The sequence below is a fragment of the Ixodes scapularis genome, unplaced genomic scaffold (genome assembly GCF_016920785.2).
Source record: "Ixodes scapularis isolate PalLabHiFi unplaced genomic scaffold, ASM1692078v2 PGA_scaffold3__209_contigs__length_174095766, whole genome shotgun sequence".
NCBI classification, from domain to species: domain Eukaryota; kingdom Metazoa; phylum Arthropoda; class Arachnida; order Ixodida; family Ixodidae; genus Ixodes; species Ixodes scapularis.
In genome coordinates, this window is record NW_024609868.1 from 131,239,285 (window position 1) to 131,262,489 (window position 23,205).

At 42.1% G+C, this 23,205-nt stretch overlaps 1 protein-coding gene across 1 annotated transcript; it reads right to left on the reverse strand.

Moving 5' to 3' along the window:
- Positions 1-7,060: 7,060 nt before the first annotated feature.
- Positions 7,061-7,765, reverse strand: LOC115332741. The gene has a single exon (XM_040212430.1). It carries the CDS (start codon positions 7,763-7,765, stop codon positions 7,061-7,063), a length of 705 nt encoding a protein of 234 aa, XP_040068364.1.
- Between the last annotated feature and the right edge of the window lie 15,440 nt (positions 7,766-23,205).

Below are 23,205 nucleotides of genomic sequence, written 5' to 3' on the forward strand. Positions count from 1 at the left end.
TAAACTTATATGTGTGTCTAGTGTCGTGGAAAGCACTTAGAGTACACACTTAAGCTTCGTTCACAGTTGCGGAAGACTAACTGACCCCCTAATGAATTCGCTGGAAGGAGAAAAAAAAAAAAAAAAAGCGCTGTTCACATTTCTTGCCGTCCGCCGCGTCCTCACCGCTTCGGCCTCTCGCAGTACAAGGGAAGATAGCCCCTGCCACGTGGGGCGTTCAAAAACTGCTATCGAATGCTTTATTCTGAAGTCAACGCTTCACTACTACGTAATATCAAATAGTGCACCGTGGCCCACACCATCGACAGAATGGTCAACAAACTCCCGGCGATGCGATAATACAATAATAACATCACGAGTAAACTCAGACGTGTGTACGCTCCGCTTATGCAAATTCCATTTCACAGATCTTCTTTTTGAGCACTGGCTTTGTTGTTCAGATGCCTCTTGACAAAGAAGGTTAAATAATTGTTTAGTCTCAATGAGCGTTTCTGGCGAAACAACGATATCAGCGAGACGGACCTCTGCCGGCGAGTTAATTTCACCACCGAAATCAAACCCCACGCGGATTCGCAAATGTCAACAAGCCATTACAGCGAGTAAAGAAGGCATCACCACCAATGCCAAGGTTGAAGATATGTTTAGCTTGAGAAACATCATGCAGTGTTGAAGTGAAGACTTTGTTTCTACGTCTAAAGATATCTTCTTTTTTTTTTTTAAATTCGGTAAGCTAATATTGCAGATCTCACTAATTTACGGTCTGTGTGCTCAACGAAGCTTTTTTTTTTTTCTGAGTGTGCTCCACGATAAATTAGTACTGTGTGAGTGTGGCTTAGAAGGCATCATGGTCGTCTTTTGTGCCTTTCCTCATTTGTCATAAAACGCCCTCGTGGCATACTTTATATAATTGTAAGCGATTGCATAAGCTTCCATGTAGTATTCCGCCGCCGGATCCCACTTTCAAGACTCTTCTACTACTCGCTAGGGTACGGTGTTCTTCATAGATATGGTTCACTTTCAGGGACGTGCTGAAGATATCTGCAGTTTTCTACACACGTTTTTTTGTGTATATATATATATATATATATATATATATATATATATATATATATATATATATATATATATATAAATCTACGAATAAAATGATCGAAGTCGTAGCCTTCAATTTATACTAGAAAAGAACTATAATAGATTCCAAATTGGTTGTTTGATTATTAATGTATAATCAAATTGGTCATAAATAACAAGTAAACTTATAAAAAATATCCTTTGTGTCCCGTGAAGCTATGGATACAATATTCGTCCAGCTCAAAAGTGGTTTAACAAAGTAATCAATACTCTCGAGACGTGGTACTTTTAATGACATTTAATTTATCGCCAAGAAACGCCCTAAGCATACAGAAAAACAATTAATTGAAAAGAAATAATCATATATTACGGTCGTCGGTCGTTATTGTAATATTTTCCGTGCAAGAAGCATCGATAAGTTTTAACGTTATCACTCTAAAGTATTTCAGAAATAATGTATAAAAAAAGAGCCATTAAGTGCCTACGCGGTGACGTTCTTAAGAAAAAATAAATCTTTCATCAGCTTGGCGCCGTGCTGAGAGGACTGCTGGTATTTCTTTCGGTGAGTAAGTTTAATTTTCTTGATGTGTTTACAGCTCATTTTATTCCTGAAACGTAATAGGCCAAGGCCATTCGCAGAATCGCCAATGGTTTCACTCGCAAGCAAGTTGAAAAACATATGTATGATACTTTTTCCTTCCGTTTTTTTTTTGTTTGTTTTTACAGCAGCTTTTGAAGACAGTTGTGCACTATTTGCGTACGCTTCTACCGAACGAACATGTGAAGTTGTGCACATGGTTAATACACTTATGTTTCCAAGCGTGTAATTGCAACGCAGCTCGGAGCACACAACCCTTAGTGGGTACCGTGGCGCTCATTCATATAAAAATGGAGAGGGAAAGAAAGGTAAGAGCTTAAGATCTCTGGTCATCGCAACGGTGATCAGAGATGTTAAGCAATTATCTCTTTCTTTCCCTGTTCACTGTTCTCAAACTACTCTGGCTCATCTATATATATATATATATATATATATATATATATATATATATATATATATATATATGTGTGTGTGTGTGTGTGTGTGTGTGTGTGTGTGTGTGTATGTGTGTATGTTCAAGGTAGTTTAATATTTTGTTCTCCAAATGATTAAAGAACCGATTAATCTTGTAAAGTGTGTGTGGCCCCACATTTCTGCCCTGTAATTGACTGAAGGCACTAAAAATCTAAGAAAGACGGGAGCATTTAGTCGTTGATTAATATAACTGTTGGCGGTGTGCATATGTATATTTTTGTATATATGTTATCTTAAATGATTAAGTATTGTTAACATAAACATTTATTCCTCATTCTGTATTCCAAGTTACAATTTTCTAATGTGAAATAAATAAAGAAGGTCGTTGTTCACCCTACAAAAAAAACAGTATAACTTCTCGCTAACTGGATTAAGGAACAGAAAATTGAACTGGATTTCTTGCTGGAAAACGGTAATCCAGTTTGCAGACTACTGGTATTTTCGGTAGGGTAAGGCATCCTTGCATACAAGGCTTGAGACGTTGCGCCCACATCTATACTTTGCTGAACCTTGCATTGGACCACGTCGTCCGCAGCAAGTGGATCCAGTGAATCCAGCACTGCGAGGAAGCGCGGCAGTCACATCACATTGGATTTGCTTCGATGGCTAGGAGCGCCCGCTAGGGTCACACGACAAGTAAAACGTTCGGAGTTCAGAATCAGTATAGGAATCAAATGAAAATAGTTTATAAATATCCTAAAGATCGCAGCCTTTTTTTTAATTGAATGAACTCGATTACCCTCTAACCACTGCTTTCACAACTTCTATTTTGATATTACCCAAAAATGGATCAATACAAATTTTATTTATTTACTTATCCCTCTAGGTAATTAACCAAAGTTACTGTTACAGTTTTCAGCCTGTAAAATGTCCGCCTTGCCCGATTATCCCTCGGCGAAAACAGTATTGACGTAAAGCGCACGCCCTTTTTCAAAACAAAACGAAATTACGTCTGTATTGATAGTAATGAGGTTGTAAATTACGTTACAGTTATAAAAACATTGTTCCGCGCCGTTCAATTTAAGCGTCACCTGACAATTGCAGGTGAACACCACGGAAAAGCTACACACGTCCTGTTTAGTAACATCCTTATTTTTATTAAAATTTCAATGACAATATTACATCGAGTTCATAGATCAATCATTCTAGGCGTAGAAAGGGTTATCATCGGAGTTCGACAACTCAAACAAAACGGGACTGAGCGGAGGCATACATACGATGTTGAAGGGCGTTATTTCAGTACCTTCTTTCCTTTCAGTGCAATTTCTGTTCTTGAGTTTTATCTATAAAATAATAAACCAACTGTTCCAACCAAAAGTATCGGCACAGCGGAGTTTAATTTATTCAGTGTCCCGCGTTCTAAACACGATCTCTCAAACATTTTGGAACCAAATGAAATTTCTGAACAAGGCCAGCCAAGGAGGCGTCTGATTACTCCCGCTTCGAGGATCTCCCGACTGGGGCAGTCGGTTTGGAGTCTTCGCGTTGCCTGAAGGACGTGTACGGAAATAAAGACGGCTCTTCGATTGGCTCTAATCAGCCCCTTTGATGCAGAGCCACCTCTCCGCGTTTGTAAGAAATGCGAGCGAACCTTCGCCACACTTGCTGCGTTACGAGGTGGCGCCGTTGAGAAATTTCTCTCTTCCACCGTGCTCTTGGTATAAGTAGTATGTTAATTACACTAGACACGACAGTAAAGTTCCTGATAAGCGAGGCTGAGAAAGGAACCTGGCAAAACGTTGTTCTGTATAAAATACATATGCCTCCATAATAAACCCGAGACTACGGAGAAAAAACGGACCAACACAAAAAAACGTCTTAATTACACTTATTGCGTGTACTGCGTCACTGAGTGAGAGCCTTACATCACCAGTATGAAAGCGCATATCACCCACCATTGCCTTTGTTTCGACAGAGTGTATATCAGAAATTTCCCCTCGCCAACCTTCGAGCATAAATATTCATCTGAGAAATTGGCTTGCAGCCTGCACTAAAGTAGGCAAGAAATCTTCCCAGCAATATTTAGGATTGTATCGCTCTCGGGAATACTTGAGGCTACATATTAAATTTCCAGTGTGTCAACACCCCTGAAGACACGCGAAGGTCGTCATTAGAGCTGATGGTGCGCATTCAAGGCGCCAGAGCTTGTCTGGCACTTTGAGATCGGGATCTTGGTATGCGAACGCAAAATAAGACAGGTTACACACACACACACACAAAAAAAACGCCAGACGCGTGTTTCTGTCTGTCCTTTGTCTTGTGTTGCGTTCCCATAACAAGATGTTTAATCCACAAACGTTCCTAATTCCATCTATTCATATTTGGGAATCGCATCTCAGCGTCGTGCTTGCTTAAAAGTGAAACACTTCAAGCATTATAATTTATGAACAGGTTCACAATAGAGTAAAAACCTTAAAAAGGGCATCACTTTTTCTCTAAGAGATGATCCAGGATCGATTACAGGAGATCCATCAGACAATACAAATTTAAACACAGTGTTGGCGAAACTCAGTCGTTCCTGTTGCTAATACAAAACTAATTCGGGTGAAAACAATACAGTTACGTTCTTTTTTTTTTTTAATTGATAATCGTGTGACGGCATTTAACTACAATTTTCTTCGCCCGTTTTTGCTCGTGTTCTTGGTTATTTTTCGCATTTCTAAGATTGTACGCCACTGCTCCTAAGTCCTTCAGGGGAGAGCCGCAGTAGAGGTAAATAATAATAATAATAATATATTAATAATAATAATAGTAATTAAATATTATTATTCTCCTCCACTCTAAAAAAAAGCGCGTGAGTCTACTTTCTCGCAAAACACTCGAAGAGCCAATCACCGAAACTTACAGAGTCAGCTTAGCAAATGACGATGCTGAAACATCTGTTTAGACCAAAAAACGCAGTCCGAGTCTGAGTTGCTTGAACTAATGCAAAGCGTCACGCTTGCATTGCTCAAGGGGACAATGAAGGCCATTTCGGACTTCTTTTTGGTGATTGAACTGGGCTCCAGGCACGTCTCAGGTCACGTTGCCTAAATTTCAGCCGAAACCGGCGCTCTTATGCCGCGCAAACCAATTAAACAGTCGCGGTAATAATCTTTAGGGATCGACTGGGGCAACGCTCCCAGAGTTGCGGGAGAAGCAGGAGAAGCGGAGCTCACGTGACCGATGTGGGGCCAAGAAGCGCGACGTCACAAGAGACGCGTCAGCGATCGGTCGAAACGAGAGACGTGCCCTCGGTCACGTTTTCGTTCTCGATTTTTAGTAATACTGTTTTAATTTCCGCTTGAATAACCGTGAAAAGTATAAATCGGGCCGGAAATGATTACTAAACCGTAAATAAAGCAGCATAATTGTTTTTTTTCTTTGCTACGCTGGACGCGAAACGGCCAACGAGCAACTATGGGCAAACAAAATAAAATAAAAAAAAAGAACGCGGTGCTCAAAGGATTCTGCAAAAATGTAGTCCGAATTTGTGCGCTGTAGATGGCTGTTGTAACGGTCGACTGGAGACCAGTATTCGTTCGGGCGACGCTAGTTTTCACGTGTCTCCGACTTTGGTGAAAACCAAAAATGGTGCTGCTTATTTCCTCTTTCTTGGCGAGCGTCCCCCGTGGAGGAACAGGTTCCCAGAACGGCCAGTTCGCTGCCTATTTCCCCTCGGCATCTCCCCCGCGTCCCTGTCCTTCGGCATGCGGGCCGCTCGCTACCAGCTGGGCGGTCTCCGTCGGGTGATGGCGGAGGCCGCCACACGCGTACTCCCGTTCCGTTGGTGTTGGGTCACTGAACGGAAGCTCGAACTCGCTCACGAGAGCGGCATTGCCTTCCATGTTGACAGACTCGACGAAACGACAGCGCCACCGCGCTGCTATAACCCACCGAGGTAACCAGAGTCTCGATCTCCTAAATACTACAGATACCGACTATTCACACTTGACGTCACTCCCTACTTCACCTCCGTTTTCGGAGGCCCAGAAACGTGAATGGAGATTGTTCAGTTTCGGTTTCTTTACTTCTTTCGTAGGCACGCAAATACGCGTCACAACCCTATTGAACATATTTCTAAAGGGCCCGTGAGCCTTGAAGAATTATGGGACCTCACAGACCTTCAAAACCCTTCAAAAATACCCTACCGAAAAACCCTTCAAGGATACCCCATAGAAAAACCCTTTAGCCCCACAGCCCTTCAAGCCGTCAGACCCTTTAGCCCATCAACCCTTTAGACGGCCAAATCACTGTGAACCATAGACAAAAATGCAGTTCAAAACATTATTGAAAATTTATTGCCGACATTTAGTTTTACATGCATATTATAACTCCAAAAGGTGATAAAAAGCAACGCTTGTTCAAACCCGGCGCAAGTAGCTGTAGACGAAAAAGATCACATCAAACAGGGACAACTGACTTCTTTATCACTAAGAAAGATACCTTTCAAATTACTCAATAGTTCGAAAGTTCTTTATTGCACTCGAGGGAGTTCGCACCAGGCGTGCAGGCGACTAGGAAAGGCAGAGAGCCCATGCACAGTGTGTGCCCCTGCCACCCACCTGGAGGCAAATGGTAGATACAGTATATACAAAATATATACATACACATATATACACATACATACACACACATATACATGTATATATATTAAAAAAGGGGAAGGGAGGGTTGCACAGATTTAGAGGGTAAAATCCGCCAGACAAGAACGCCCAGCACCGACAGCTCCCCGCCAACGAATCTCGGCCAGAACAAGCGCAGACCGGACACGAGTGCCGCATCATCACGCCGGGTGGACACGAGTCCCAGCCTAACACCGACACAACACCCACATCCGGTCAGCAGCCCACGCCGGCCGACCGACACCCAACGCCGAAAAAAAACAAAAAACAATTACTATTAGCACTAAGGCGCTCCCAGCCAACGGGAGATAGGTCACAGGTGCCAGCCATCTTCCCGGGATATCAATTGACAAAGTTCCTTTATAGAGTCCCTGTCCTTAGGAATCACTGGGGTCAGCTCCGGGGGTAGGGCCAACCAGAGTTCAGCGGCTCGTAGGAGACACGTTCTCCTGTGGCGGAGAGTGCGCGCCAGCACCGGCTGTAGACGACCGCTACGCCTGTTGAGACGTGGTATGTTGGGGCAGTCCATGTCGTCCGCACTCATAACACGACAAAACAGCCGGATGGAGGCAACGTCTCTTCGATGTTGTAGCGACCGCCAGTTAGCGTTGCGGAGGACAGAGTCGGTGCTAACATCACGGTAACTGAGGAGGCTACTTCTGGGGGCACTGCGGCGGTGGAACGTAAAAGCAGCCCTTCTTTGAATGCTTGCTAGGGCATTTTGACGTGACTGCTGCAGTGGGCCCCAGATGGCACAGCAAAACTCCAGCTGGGGCAAGACGAGGGCAGTGTAGAGGTTTCTGAATGCCTCTGGTGGAAGGTCGCGAGAGAGATGGGTAACGAAGCCCAGTGACCGCCTGGCTTTGGGCGCTACATCGCAGATGTGGCAGTGGAAATCCAATTTGTCGTCAAGGGTGACGCCGAGCAATTTGGTGTGGGACACACGAAATATGGGGGAGCCGCCTAACGTGAGGACTGGTGGTGCACATTGTGACCTCACTGAGTGGGAGATGGTCATGCACACACTTTTGGCACAGTTGAGAGGTAGGCCGTTAACTTGCGACCAGCGGTGGCAGAGATCTAAGGTGAACTGGAGCCCACTGTAGGCATCGGTGGTTCTCAGGGGTTGAATAAGTGTGAGGTCGTCTCCATATAGGATTGATTTTGTGCTGAAGCTGGTGGTCAAATCGTTGATGTAAATTGTGAAGAGGGTTGGCCCCAGCACGCTGCCCTGGGGGACGCCGGAGAGCACGGTGCAGGGGGAGGATGTTGATCCATGGAAGGTCACTCGCTGAGTTCTGGCCGAGACAAGGTCGTGTAGCCAGTGCAGGAGGGTACCTTGGATTCCAACGTTGCGGAGTTTGTAGCATAGGAGCGTGTGGCTGATCCGATCGAGGGCCTTAGAGAAGTCTAGCTGAATTAGTTTACAAGGAACACGGTTATCGATGGATGAGCTGATGGTGTGAACAGCCACAGCGAGGGCGGTTTCAAAGCTTCGTTCCTGCCTGAAACCGTGTTGAGCACTACTGAGTAAGCAGTTTGCTTCTAGGTATTGCAGGATCTTTTTGTTCAGAATTCTCTCCAGGGTCCTGCAGACAGCTGATGTGGAGGCGATAGGGGTATATTCCTGATGTACGGTGGTTCAGCTAGTAAAACCGAGCAGGTGCACCTCACGGACTCATACACAGTCTCAGTAAGCACGTTTAGCGAAAACCACGAACTCGTAAGCAGCACCTGCCGCCGTTAAGAAATCCCGAGCACAGTCACGGTTTCGTCCATGATGACATCGGGCCGGCGTCTTCGGTGTATTTTTCGCTCGCTGGTCTGAAGTCGGACGGACGAAGAGGCGCAAGGAACAAGTCCGGACAGCGGCCGTCATCCACCGTCTCAACACCCAAAGTGCCATAATCCCGGTGCGCAGGCACAACATGCGCTGGGACGGTGACCCCGACTGCCAGGCTTTGCAGCGAGTAAGCCGACACCGGCCACCATTTCCTTGAATGCGCTGAACACAGTGGCGCTCGAGCGGTGCTGAAGGCGGCCTGCGCCGAACTATGGCTCACCTGCGGTATCAAGAAAGGAACTGCACGGATCTAGACAGGCCAAGGGGCGAGCTCTCAAAACCATGCATGCTCAGCTTCCTGGAGGAAATTGGTCCGCTCCAAACATCCCGGCTCGTGGGATAACCGGAACCGCACACGAGCAGAGAGAAAATAGCTATACTGGCGGCAGGCCTCCCCCGCTTGCACACACCACCCTCCCCCTCCCCCCCCCCCCCACCCCAACCGCTGGCCCGGCAGCCCTGCACCCTCTCCCCATCGCCGGGCGGCGAGAGGCGCAGTGTGGATTGCTTTTTGGGGACAGTCCCCCTGGACGGTCCGGTTCCCAGAACGGATTGCTCCCGCGTGCGTCCCTGTTCCTGGAAAGCGCGCACTGCTCTCGGCTTGCTTTTTTTTTTTTTTTTTTTTTTTTTTTTTTTATACGCAGTTGCACGGATTTTGCTTCGAGCGGACAGGATTGCGTTCGCCTCAAAACGCCGCTCGGCCAACACCACTCGGCCCGCGACTCGTTAATTCTCCACATGGGGCGGTCACCCTACGTGGCCTTTTTGGCTACCGAACACCCGGGCAATGACAGACGGGTCCAGGAGCCCACTCGCATTTGATAGACGAGCAGTAATAAAAATCTGACCGTACACGCACACGATCGGCATTCTCCAAACACTTATTTTTCCCCCGTAGCGTACAATAAGCAGCTGTGTTCATTAATTCTGCGAAATGTGTTTTCTCCACCTGGGCCGTTGCCCACAGACATCTCAAGAAGCCTGAAGGTTTTCCCGACCACATTAGAAAAGTACTTGACAGGCTTTCAGACATTTCAAGGCATTGTAAAGGGCACTTCAGACATTTCAGGGGAGCCTCTGACGGGGCCAGCGAACCCACCAGGAAATAGAAACATCGAAAAAATTTTTGAAGTCCCCTTCACACCCTTTAAAAAAGTCATGAAGTCCCATCAGAGCGATTTTCAATAGAGAAATGTCTACCGAAAATTTGGCAGCATGCTATGTTCCCAAAAAGCATAAAAACACCATTTAAAAAAAATTAAATAAAATCGTCTTCATTGCGCGTTTTTCGGTGTAAACATAAGCTTCGGCATCGCCATTCGCTGAGCTGACTCCGTAAGTTGTGGTGATTGGTTCTCCAAGGGGGTGTTGTGCGAAAAAGTAAACGCATGTTTTTTTGTTTTTTTTTTGGGGGGGGGGGGTGGTATTATGTTTGCTTTTGATATTTTTCGTGCCCGTCAAAGCCACAGTAGGCTTGTGGGACACGAACTGGGGGAGGCCGTAAGTCACTATATACATGCTTACTTAACAAACTAACAGATAGATATAATTATAGTTGTCTGGGGGGGGGGGGGCGGCCAGTCAGTCACTTTGTACATGCCGCTTATATAGATAGTCAATCACACTGGACCGGTAGAAACATTATAGAGAGATATACAGGTAAGATGATAATAATAATAGTATTAGTAATAGTAATAATTACGAAGAAGTGGGAGAAGACCAAAACGTACTCAGCAGTGATCCCATAGAAAACGTTTCTAATGATCATTCTGCTTACATGGGTCGCGCTTTCAAGCGAAACCTTCAATTAGTGCTCGTATTTCGTCTGGATTTTCTCTATCCGGAGGACATGTTCGTCTGCTTTTTACACAGGGGTTGCGAGGACGTCAGAACGCCGAGGTCCCATCGGTTGATTAAAGAAAATAGTTGGTAGACCTCAAAGCATTTAGCATTGGTGTCTGCTAACTATCCTTTCGATCAAAGCCAGAGTTTGGTGTCGTTTTGGCGTCACCATAACTCCTCCGCTAAAAGCAGATGACTTGCTGTCTGCATAGATTTCTGCGCTTGGCTGTGGGTGTGCCCTGAAGAGTAGTACGCAGGGAGGCGTAATTTGTCGTGTAGGAAGGTGAAGGTCATTCACACGAAGTGTTTAAGCGTGCACTGAACCTGCAAGACATTGAAACTGCGGCACCTACTTAGAAAAGCAGCGACTGTCAATTAGCTCAGTCAAGGTTAACCTTCGCCACGTGCTGAACTTTTTTTTTATCTGTAAACACCAACTATTGGGAGGCTGCCACATACCCAATAATAGCGCTGATCACGTCGACTCATGAGCTGTGTCTGCCTCGCTTCGGAGCAGTTTTTGAGCGCGCCAACGACGCGTATGTCTGGAACAACATGGAAGGAAATGTGTTGCAACGAACCGCGGCCGCCGAATTGTAGCGCTCGCGCAAGCAGGTGGCTCAGCGGCCATGAACTACGAGAGCATCATCGCGCGTACACAGCTGCCTTACGCCCTTGGTGAGGCCGTCTAAGTACTAGAGGCGTGCCAAAATAACTCCGCAAATTAACTTGTTTGCTCTTGCTCACGCAATGAAAAATTAGTTTCAAACTACGTCCTCGACCCTGCATGTCTCGACGTTGACCAGCACACTTGAGATACATTGCAACAAAAGCGTTCGCCAGAGGCTGTGGTTATGTTTACCAGTCAGTAGCCCATGTTCCAAACGCTTCGGTTCAGCAGGCTAAACATTTAACAATCACTGTGGAAATACTTTGCGTGCTTGTTCCGCATCTTACGTTTTGCTCAGAGAACACGATGTTAGTGCTTTTGTCACCAAAAAAGACAACCAATTCACAGGAAAACTCTTTTTGCGACCAAATAGGGCCCGCCGGCCGCAAAATAATTTTGATTTCTGAGAACAGTAAGTGATTAGGCCTATGTTTTTTTGCCGAGACGTACTTCTGAGATTCCGAAACACGTTTCCGATTCGGTGCCGACGTTTCCAATTAGAAGCGTGTTATGGAATCGCTTATAACCCAAAATGAGTCTCCGACGTAGGAATGGGGCAATGCGTTTCTATATGGGGATGCTTATTTTGTAGCATACGTGACTCATTTACAAACCTCGAATACCGTTATATTGAGGGTGGATTTAGTGCCCCTACATTCTGACGGGGCTGAATTTAGATCTAACACAGTCCACACGCTACAACGTTCAGCATGACGTAAGCAATTGAAATGACAAGGTCAGATTCCTGGTTGAGATAGTTGTTTTTTTATCGATACTTAGTTCGAGCCTCGTAATTTGCCAAGCTGCCTCTGTCGATTGCAGCAATTTGCTCTCCCAAGTGTTGTAAAAAAAAAAAAAAAGATGTATCGGATTTTTATTTTCAGAATGCGAGAAAGATGTTGGGACATGCTTCTCGAAATGAATTCTATCAAACATGCTTCTGAATCGCTCTTAACTCACCGTATCTCTCGATGTAGACGGTGCGATATCTTTTTTTTTTCTGGAATTCGTGGAAGTATACATCTTATTCAGGCACTTCGAAACGTTTTTATGGATGTTAAGCGTTCCCCTAGGGTAGGGGACTGCTACTCAAGGTGCTGATGTTCTTTTCCTACATGCAGCATTGTTCTCGCAGTATACACTTGATATTCGTTTACACTATTCCCAGAGGTCATAAGGTGATGACGTATTGAGACACCCTTTGTCTCTGAAAAATATGCTAATATTAGTGCAGGGTCTAGATAGCCAGCTTCTCAGCAGTCCAAGTGATTTTGCTTCTAATTCCTGCACACCGAAAACTATTTTTTGAGCTGCCATCATCCCTGCCTTTTGAATGAACTCTACAAGATGTGAGATAATAAAAATATAATGACGGTCTGTTTGTCAGTGACACAAACAGTGAAATATAATCTAATATGATGCAGAATGTGAAAATGAATTGCTATAACTTGTCTATTCGAAGATAATCCATCATTATTGATTTTCAAATATTCAGGGTAGCCACAAGATACCAACACTTTAACTGCAGATTACGGGCGAGGCCCAATTTACATATTATAATTACTGACATCTAACGGAGCGGAGGGCATGGGAAATCACGGCCATTATTATATTGCTGCCTAACCAATAAGATCGGGGCGCTTGCCGACAAGAACGCCGATGAACGAATCACAAGGTGATCAGCTTTAAGATAATGAGCCATGTCTTGCGTTTCGTAATCTGTCAGTTACACTACGAAGTGAAATGAATGAAATGAATGAAATGAATGAAATGAATGAAATGAAATCTTTATTTCCTGAAATTTACTCTGGCGGGCCTCCAGACAAAAAGCTACCATATGTTAACTTGACGGGGTCTGGGGCCCTAAAGCAAAACAAGCATAGCAAAGTTCGTCCGCTCCTCGCGCGCCGCATGCGCTTCCTTCTGTAAACCCCTATACACCCACACGATTTCGTTTCCCACACGTCCTCCGCTAATGACAGCGAGCGTGTGACTGGTTTGTTATCGTAAGCCTCCTACGTGTCGTTCGTGCTGCCCTTTGATCGGCGTAGACTGGTTTGCATTCCGATGCGCCAATAAACGTATAGTAGACCAGGTTCTCGCCAAACAGTGCAAAATTATTGTGAATAAAATGCAAAGTTCAGGTAACATCATGGCGCGGCGTTGAAAAGCTCACCGCAAAAAAGCTCGCCGGACAAATGTCCGATGCGGAGAAGAGCTCACCTGCCTCTTTGACGGCTGCGAAGAAAAGCTCACCTAGGAATCTAAGAAGACAGCGTCCACACGAGTGAAATACGCTCACTCAACTGAAGTATGCTGGGATGTCTTATGTGTATAGGGAAATTATGCACTTTACTAGCAGACTTTATTTTTAAAATATGAAGTTCTGTAACACGTCACGCGTTTCCCGAAAGAAACAAAATAAATATTTTAAATAAAACACAAAGTAAAAACAAAGAAGTAATATAAATAACGGCAGGTAATATAACCAAGTTTTTGAATGATGAATTTTTACTTGACATTTTCTGTAGTATACTGACACCATATTGCCAAATCTCCACATTTGATCATTTGTTTAATAAGCCGTGGTTTCTATTTCTACCTGAACCGAACGGAAATTAAACAAAAAAGGTCGTACTTCCTCTAACCCGTCTAAGTCAGAAGTAGATATGGTAACCCTCACACAAAATGGGTTGACAGAAAATCGGGTCAATGGCTACAGGCAGGGGGAGAATAAAAATCGAGATCACTTAAATCGGGATTTAAATAAGACCGGTTTTACTAGTATGGTATCAATCAAGCCTTTCCCGCAGAAATAGTCCCCTTCTTTTATTTAGCTCTTTTGTGTCATTTTATGCTTTCAATATACGCAAATGTTCTGTATCTAAATTAAGTAATTGTCACACTTGAAAGTCTTCTATCTGACTGAACAGGAGCAAAAAGTAGTGGTCATCGGAGAAATTCGATGCGTTGAGGTTTATTTCTATCTCCGACCTTGCTCGTCCGTTACGTCTCGTTTTTTGCAATAAAATCAGAACGCAAAAGATAGAAACAAAAACTGAAAAAAGTAATATCGTACAGCAAGAACATCAGATCGGGAAACCTTAAAGCCAAATAGCTTTTTTGCTAACAATAACCTAAGCTGTTTTCGTTCTAGTATGATGGCCATTTCATGAGCAAGAAGCCGTTAAAATTTCAGTAAATATTTTGTTCCCGACTGTTCTCACGGTCGGAAGCATTTATCAAACAGCCTGCAGCGTTTAAAAATGTATTTAGTGATGAATAGTCGATATTTTTAACTACAGTAAAATTACTTTTATTAAAATTAAAAAAAATTAGACGTTTACAATTATCTGTAATGCCGAATAAGAGGCAGGGGAGCACAAGAGGAGGTGGAGGAGGGGAGGGTACGGAGGAGAGGATAATCTCCTCCTTCCCCCTCCTCCTCCTTTTCTGCCCTCCTCCCATTTAGCCGGACATTTGCGCTAAATATGCCGCAATATTTAGTGGGGAAAATTTTCCGCTAAAATTTATAGGGACATTTTTGCCGCTAAAACGGATTTGGCGGGGTAAGTTTACCGTTAAATTTAGCAGGAAATGTTGCGCTATATTTAGCGGGAAAGTTTTCCCACAAAATTTAGCGGGGAATTTTTCCAGCTAGATTTAGTGGCGAAACATTTCTCCGAGAATTTGAGGGGAATCTTTTTTGCTATATTTAGAGGGAAATTTTTCCCGCTAAATATAGCGGAGAAGTTTTCCGGTAGATTTAGCGGAAAATGTTTTCCGACAGGTTTAGTGGATAATTGTTTTCGCTAAATTTAGCGGGGGAGTTTTTTCGCGAGATTATCGGGGAAGTTTTTTCCTCTAAATTTAGCGAGGCCAAATTCCCGCTAAACTTAGCGGGGAAATTTTATCGCTACATTTAGCGCGAAATTTTTTCCGCTAAATTTAGAGGGGAATTGTTTCCGCTAGATTTAGCAGGGCAGTGCTTCCGCTAGATTTAGCGCGGAAGTTTTCCGTTATTTTTAGAGGGTAAACTGCTCCGTTAAATCTAGCGGAAAAGCAGCGCTAAAAAAGAATTTAGCTAGGAAATTGTTTTGCTAAATTTAGCAGGAAAATGTTTCCGCTACATTTAGCGGACAAATTTTCCCATAATGCAACGCGCGGACAGTCCCGCTTATATTATTCCCACATAGCAACGCGCGCGGTTACGCCGACGGCGACGGCGACGGCGACAGCGACGGCGACGGCGACAGCGACGGCGACGGCGCTCAAACTGGAAACGGACGCCTAAGAGCTGCTCTCTAAAATAATCTCTATTTATAAATCATTATTTTTTTTTTCTATTTTGCCCACAGCAGAATGACCTGATTTTAAGTGTATCCACTTTGCGACCCAGTCAACACAAACGAACATTGGGCTTTTTTTCTTTTCTTTTATTTTACTTCTTGCCATTAAAACTACTAGTGTCGTGGAAGTTCCTCATTCAGGATAAAAATCTGCGCGAAAGACGTTTGACGCCGATCAACCCCTACTCTAAGTAAAATGCGAAAAATCAATGCCCGCTAACTCTGTTGCACAGTCTACCGCGTTCGTGAGATGTGCCTAAAACGTTGGTAGCACTACTGCTATTAAATGATAGCGACCACTTTGCACAATAGTTTAACTCAAGGTCAGCTTTTTTCCGGGTTCGTGAAAATACTGGTGCGCTTTTCTCCAGACCCACACAAAAAGGGATCAGCTTGTCTCCGGGATTTAACATCATGAGGATCCCGTACAATAAAGTAAATGAGAAAAACAAGAAAAAAGGTATCACATATAAAAGGAGTTAAAGATAAATCTACGTATATCATTTTCATCATTCTTTGCGAATTTATTCTTCTTACCTTTATAGTTAAATCTGCTAGCACTTATTTTGAGCAATTGTTTTACGGGTACTTGGGACAATCGATTAGAAACGCCATGAAACTTCGCGAACTGGAAGAAGGATCAAACGATCGGGCAAACTAGATTTTCAGTACCAGTTTTGCACAAATAATATAAATAAGTTGGCGAAACGCAAGATGCTAGCCTATGTATAAGGGATAGAATCTTATGAACGTCTGAAATGCTCAAAACAGCTAAAGGTAGATAAACATTCAAAATTTTCCAAGTTATATATCCGGGCCTGTATGACTAGGAAACAAAAACAGCACTTAATATTCCATGCAAGGTATAGTCTTCCATTAAGCCATTGTTGAAGACCTGGAATAAATTCCACTGTACAGTTGTTGAACTATAGACCGCATAAATACAAAAGCTTAAAATATCGCGAATATGTGAAGCATCCCATGGTCTCTGAATTATACTTCATGGGAAGCATTATAAAAGGTTTAGAAAACGTACAGGATATTTTCAACCAACGGAAGTCTTGAAAAAAATGTACAACACTAAACACGAAAATAATCCAGGTAAATTCATCAACACAAAACTAAATTGGAGTTTCTAACAAACAATCGATATTAATAGAGATAGGCCGGCAAGTCTAGAAAAATATTTATACTGCTTACTGCTGCTAAAAGTCTAGTTGTTTCATCATTCATAGTTTTATGAATTACGTTCTATGGCAAGAAGGTAACACATGCTACATACAGTTTTTAACGCTTCGACATCTTTTCTAGAAAATAAAGGCAACGTTTTTCAACATTGCACAATCCTAAAATAAACCTACTCATAAAGCTTGTAAACAAGCAACTTTTATTCTGGCCAGTTGGTGCTTTTAACATGAAATGTTCATAAATAAACGCACCTCAATGTTTTTAAGTAGGTTTTTTTTGTTTGTTTGCAAGGTGAAGCAAGGCGTAAAGGTCCAACGACACCGATTTCTTTGATACATCTGTAAGCCTACGTAAACGTGCCCGCACGTGTTTCCTATGGACCCTGCTTTGTCTTGTATTTGTGAGAGCTTCACACAGTCACCGCTAGATTACTTTAAAATAAAAGAATGCAAGTTAACAACCAAATGCGAGTGTTAAAGCAAAATAATGTCACTAGTTTCTGTAAATTGTCCGGTGCTGTTTTTTGTTTTTTTATTTATACTTGATTCCTTTAATAGCACTTCTTCAGATTCAATGTCAACCTTTTCTCTGGTTTTCACAGTTACACCATGCTTCCCGGCAATCTTAGTTGTAAACATGTTAATATCAAGAGGCGATGAAAAACATAGAGCCTTCCTACACCGTGCTTCCACCTCTAGATGAACACAACATTTCGTTCCTGCTTTTGCGCGCACACTAGAAGGATGCAAGTTTTGCGATCGTGACCTTCACGACTGTTTTCGGAATCGAGGGGCTTGCGCGGGAAAGACTTTTGGCGCTGTGCACCGATGACACGCTTTCTTCGCGGACGCTTGGGACGTGGTCTGGTTTAAAGCTGAAACAAAAACGTTTCGTAACACCCTTTCTGCGCGTCGGCGTCTGGCTCTAGTTTACAAACAAACGTCCTTCAAACAGAAAAAAAAAGTTAGGAATAAGAAACGGCCAGGTACCACGCACACGAATGTTTTCGTTTACTGCTCTGAGTATCGTGGCACGTGGAATATACCAAGATCACAAACCGTCCGGCCGGATCGGTTTTATGGCGCAGTGCCAAGAAACGTCTGAATGTCGTCGCAGGCGCTGTAAATAACTCTCGTAAGTTGCATCTTTTCTCAATATCCTTAACTGTAATTTGAGTGAAAGGAGCAGTGATTCAAATAAAATACTATCTCCCTTCATAAGGGTGCTTATAGCCCTGTGTATTCTCATCGCGGGGAACTAAAGTTCCGTTCAATATAAACCATAACATCGTTTCTTGTTTTATTTAAAGTCACTAATGTGTTGTAAACTTCAATGCATGATTTTTTGCGTCTAGTGTGGGAAAGAAATTTCAATATTATTATAAAAAATTATAAATGTTATTTAGAATTCAGAATTTAACTGCCATTGTAAGAAATAAATAGACGGACTGCCCCACATATTTACGACCACTGTAAATATACGTAAATGTACAATTGAATTTGTGATCGGAACCAAGGAAACGACGGCTACTAAGTATTCAAGAAAGTTACAGGCCATCGCGCGTAATTAGCCGTACACTGCATGAGGTTATTCACTTCTACTTAACTATGCAATAGGGGAATTGATTTCTACTTCTCTGACATGTTTCACTGAATTTAACAATCTTGCTCGAGAAATATGAGACTCATCTGGAGGTCGTTCGTAGCGTGCCGTTCTTTGATGTTTTGTTTGTTCCACTTATTGCCCACTGCTCGTTCAACTCCCACTCTACTGACCATACAATTGTCCACTATGGTCAAAGCCGTTAGACAACCGCGTCATCAATGCTTAATTGTATAATACCGCGTTCTCCAGTTTGATATATTCTCTGCGTAAGCATTTTGCTAATATCATACATTTTAAAATATTTTATTTCTGTGGGGCACTAAAACCAAAAAAATCGAAGCGCAGAATTATGGACTATAAATATATATATATATCAGCGAGCTAGGCAATTAAAGTTGTTTTTGTCAAAGCCCCGGAAAATTCACATCGGGATTAAAAAAAGAAAAGCTTTATCGAAGGGACTTCTTTAGATTGGAAGTTGTGACTTATCTGCTTTGGATCAAGCCTGTACATTTCCAACCCGCAGTGTCTGCTGGCCGTGGTACTTCAAGTGTTGCAGACCTTCTTGAGGCAGAACTTGGGAGGCCTTGGAATGGTGCTTGGCGACCTGATCGACAAAATCGAAGAAGGGCTATCACCCGTTCTGGTAGGCCTGGGCATCGGCCTTGACCAAACGCTTGGATGACACTTGATACTTCAGTGGAACAACCTAAGGCTGGTTTTGACGTTTGCCGTTCAGTGTCTCAAAGGGCGTTACTACTACTTGAGTTCCACTGCAATGTGCGGCGCGGAACTTGGTTGCCATTGCTATCTGGTCGCAAGCGGTCACAAGCTGTAGTAGCTCAGTTGATCACACTTGCATGGGCATGTCCTAACTAGCTTTTAGTGTGCAGTTGTGGAAACTTCATTAAACTTTTTATTTGTCTGAATTAGATATGATCACCCTACAATAGCGATTTTGCCGCTATCAAAACAAGCCCAGATGTCGTTTTCTTTAATTATGTAACCTAATATTTTATATGCTGGTTGATCATTCATTCCTAAAACAAAAAATGTTGGCCAAAGAAATAAAGCAATGAACGCGACAGGGTTGAAATATAAATTTGGTTATTTAGGACCGCATAAAACAAAACGCCAAGTAGTCGTATAAAGTGTTTAAGTTGGTGCAACTTTCGCAAAATAGGAGCCAAATTATCCGCTTCGCAAAAGCGCGGTGCAATGAAACTAACTACGAATTTTGCAACAAATCGAACTCTAGGTGTCAGACTATAAATAAATAGTTCCTAAAACGTTTACAACAGCAACTCCAACCTTTTTTTACTACTTCTTCGTCTCGCCTAAAAGAAGAATCAATAAAGCTGAAGTTAATATTTGGAGATGATGTGTCTGTTTTTCTGTTAGATACGTGTTGGGCAAGGTTCTCTTATCAATAAAAAAAAAGATGTCTTGTCTGATTTCGTATAAAAATGTTCAAATATTTTGTCGACAACTCATGTTTTATTTTTATTTCGTGGGTTTCTGGAAACTGCGCGTTTATAGCTACATAAAATCTTTTATGAATTAATGTCTTGATACCCTCTGCCATTAACTATTTCTTGGCTATTCCCAGCGTTCCCACGTTTTATTCTTCATCAGTTCCTTACGCTGCGACAGTTCTAATTTGACATATCTCAGAAGCAATAATACTTTGGTGCAGACCTAGATACCAGCCATGATCTATTAATGCACATTAAAAAGATTTCAACGGGAATATTTTATCCTTAAAAAAATTAATGTGCCTACAAAGCTAACCAGTGATGCCATAGCTAGTCTAGGGTCAGGCGGTAAAAGCAGAATAATTATCCAGCTCTGCTCCTGAGATTCAACAAAAGAGGGTTACACCAGATCCAGGATTAATGATATCCCTCATGACATGTTGTATTCATCTCAAAAAGACCATTCAAAAGCACACACTACTTTGGGAATGCAGCATATGGGCAATCGTGACAGCGGGGATACCGTTTTTTTTTTTGGTACACGATAAAAACTAATATGATGTCTGTTTTTTTAGTGAGATAAACAACCAATGTGGTTGTTTTTGGGCACCCCAAAATAAAGATTATTATTATTATTTTTATTATTATTATAGCGCATACGTGCGAAGAAAATGTTCAACGGACCCAGCGAAAAAGTAGCAAATGACGCGGAGCGCGCCCTCGAGAGCACCTGCGACCTGTAAGTTTCAGTGCCCAAAATATTGTTATAAAGTGGACGATTTGGAAACGATTTTGCTAACTCATGACCACCACGTAACTGTTTGAACACGAAAGGAGTGCTGCATAGTGGCAGTAAAGACTAAATTACCCCGTTCTCTTATAAGATGATTAGAAAAGACAGTATCACTACGGGCAAGTGTGTTGCTGTTACCGTTAAAATTATGTTGATATAACTCAATTAGATTGTATCGTTATCAGAGAAGCACCGTGGTGTAAGTTAGAAATACATGGATATGCATATCTTGTTGGTGTTTTGTATAAGCCCCCAAACGCTGCCCCTAAGTCTGTGGAAGTTTAGTACGATAATATAGCATTGCGCTTCAACGATCAGTCTAAGATTATTTAGACGTGCAATTTTATACTGTCTGATATCGATTGGTCAAAGCCTAGGTCAGTAAATAATGAAGTTTCGTCAACGGAACAATTATTGGGTATAACTCTGAGTTATAATTTGAAGCAATTAGTGAACACCCCGAATGGAGTGACAAAAACAGCCAAGCAATTCTGGACTTAATCTTTGTTAGTAATGTTATTTGAGAAGAATGCTGTGCATATAATCGATGAGCTGTCGGATAAGAAAATAGTGTTCCTTACTATTGAAATTTCTAAATATGGGCACAATTCACGACACAAAAATATACGGAAAGATTTCCAAAATGCAGACGATGTGTCAATTCTTAATTATTTAGATAAATATCTCGAATATTTTAGCCGGTTGAGTTACGCCATTGAACTACGGAGTGAATTTAAGAATGTTGTTTCTGTCTGTACTAGAATGAGGGCCGCTATGAAAATGTGAATGTGGTACGGTTGTGTTTTTGTTCAAAGTATTTTTTCCTTTCCTGTGTGAACCAAAGGTTTCGCGGTATTATATGTAAAAAATAAGTAAATAAATAAATTTAATATGAACATCCGCATTTCTAAATCCTCCATTGAGGCTCGAGTTGTTGTGAAGCAGAAAAATATGTTGGGCAGCCATTTTTGAGAAACAGAGGTAAAATAATACTGCATTAAAACGTTTTCTTTGTATTCGACATGATTCAAAACACATAGTGCAATTATATTTGTCTATGACGTGCTATTTTTCTTGTATTTAGAGCTAGTTATTAATGAAGGTATTAAAACCAATGCGCGGCGGTGAATTTTATTTGTGATGCTTCATATATTTCTGCAAAATAAACTGCTGAATTTATATGATTTTAATGCGTTTTGACAACTGACTAAACAATCTTTAAGTGTAATTTTATTCAATAATTAACTATGAACTTTCTAACGCGGAATCCTTTATATAAGAGAAAGTTTTCAAAACAGCCAGACCACTGCAGAGTATCCTCATCAGTTTTACAGAAGGACGTATATTTATTTGTGCATACTACCCTAGAAAAAAAGTTACGGTCCGTGCTTGGTGAACAAGTGCACCTTTCCTAAAACTGTAGTATTTGAAGTAACGCCGCACACAGATACATACCTATTAGTGCGGAATCGGCACTCATTTGTTGTTCATCGTGAGTATGATAAGACATTTCAGAATATTGACACATCTGTTCATCAGGTTATTTATCAAGCTCCAGACGTGCTGGGCTGGGTCGCAAACCGTCGATATAGTCTTTATGCTCTACTCATAATACGTTTTGTCTGAACACGAGTGATCTGTCTGGATGTCGTCCATTGAAATCTTACTTTAACTACTCTTTGCCTGCACAACATAATGATTTCCTCATTTCCTTTTTTCTCCGATATCGAACATTGAAGAATTGTATTACACACTAAATTTACACGTTTAACATTGTAGTGTGTAAATGCTTGGCCACCACGCACGATTAGGCTTGTAGTTATCTATCTTGCAATATTCATAATTCTTCGTTAAATTAGGGTCAACACTGGAGGATCTGTGGTTTTATCTTCATCGCAAGGCCCCACGAGGCGTCCAAATGGTTGTGCTACTACAAACGTATCATATAATTAGGGCTCCGTGTTTTCGAAGTTCATAATTTGTGAAATTCAGATTGTGTTTCTCGGAGTTTATTTTTTGCCGAACGGAGTTCTTGGGAGTTTATATTTATTTGATTTCCAATTCTCTGAAATTCGAAGTTTAATTTCGCAGTGTTTCCTATTAAAAATAAATAAAGAAATAATAACCGGATGTAAACATGCCAGATAAAAATAAACGCCCTTGTATCAAATAAATTTCATCAATTGAGTTTGGCGTTGCTGCAATTGCCATTGCAAATACTAATTTGTTTCACGAAGAAAGTCGCACACAAGTGTCCCTTGGATAAACGTCGATACCTTAGAATCAATAAACTCCCGAAGGTAGTTTCTAGGAAGCTTGTAGTCATCCCATCCTATTCCATCAACCTACCCTGCGGTTGCGCGAGCTGGAGTGGTTAAGAATGTAACGGATATCTTTCAACTGTCCCTCTTCCTCATTTTATACAATGTCTATTTTCCATAGCTTTCACTGCTACAAAAACACACCCTCTTCTTTTTCTAAATCACAAATCGCATGTCCCAAACTGGAAAGCAAAAGACTGGCTTTTGTCGTTACCCGTTTGTACAATGACCTGTTGCCCTGAATCAATCTTGAAGAGGCAAGCGGTAAGACCCCTTTTGACATCGATCCGAGATTTGAAATATTATTTTGGGGGCATTTCCTTGGGACCATTGACTTTGTGGTAAACAAATTTAAACAAATATAAAAAAAAG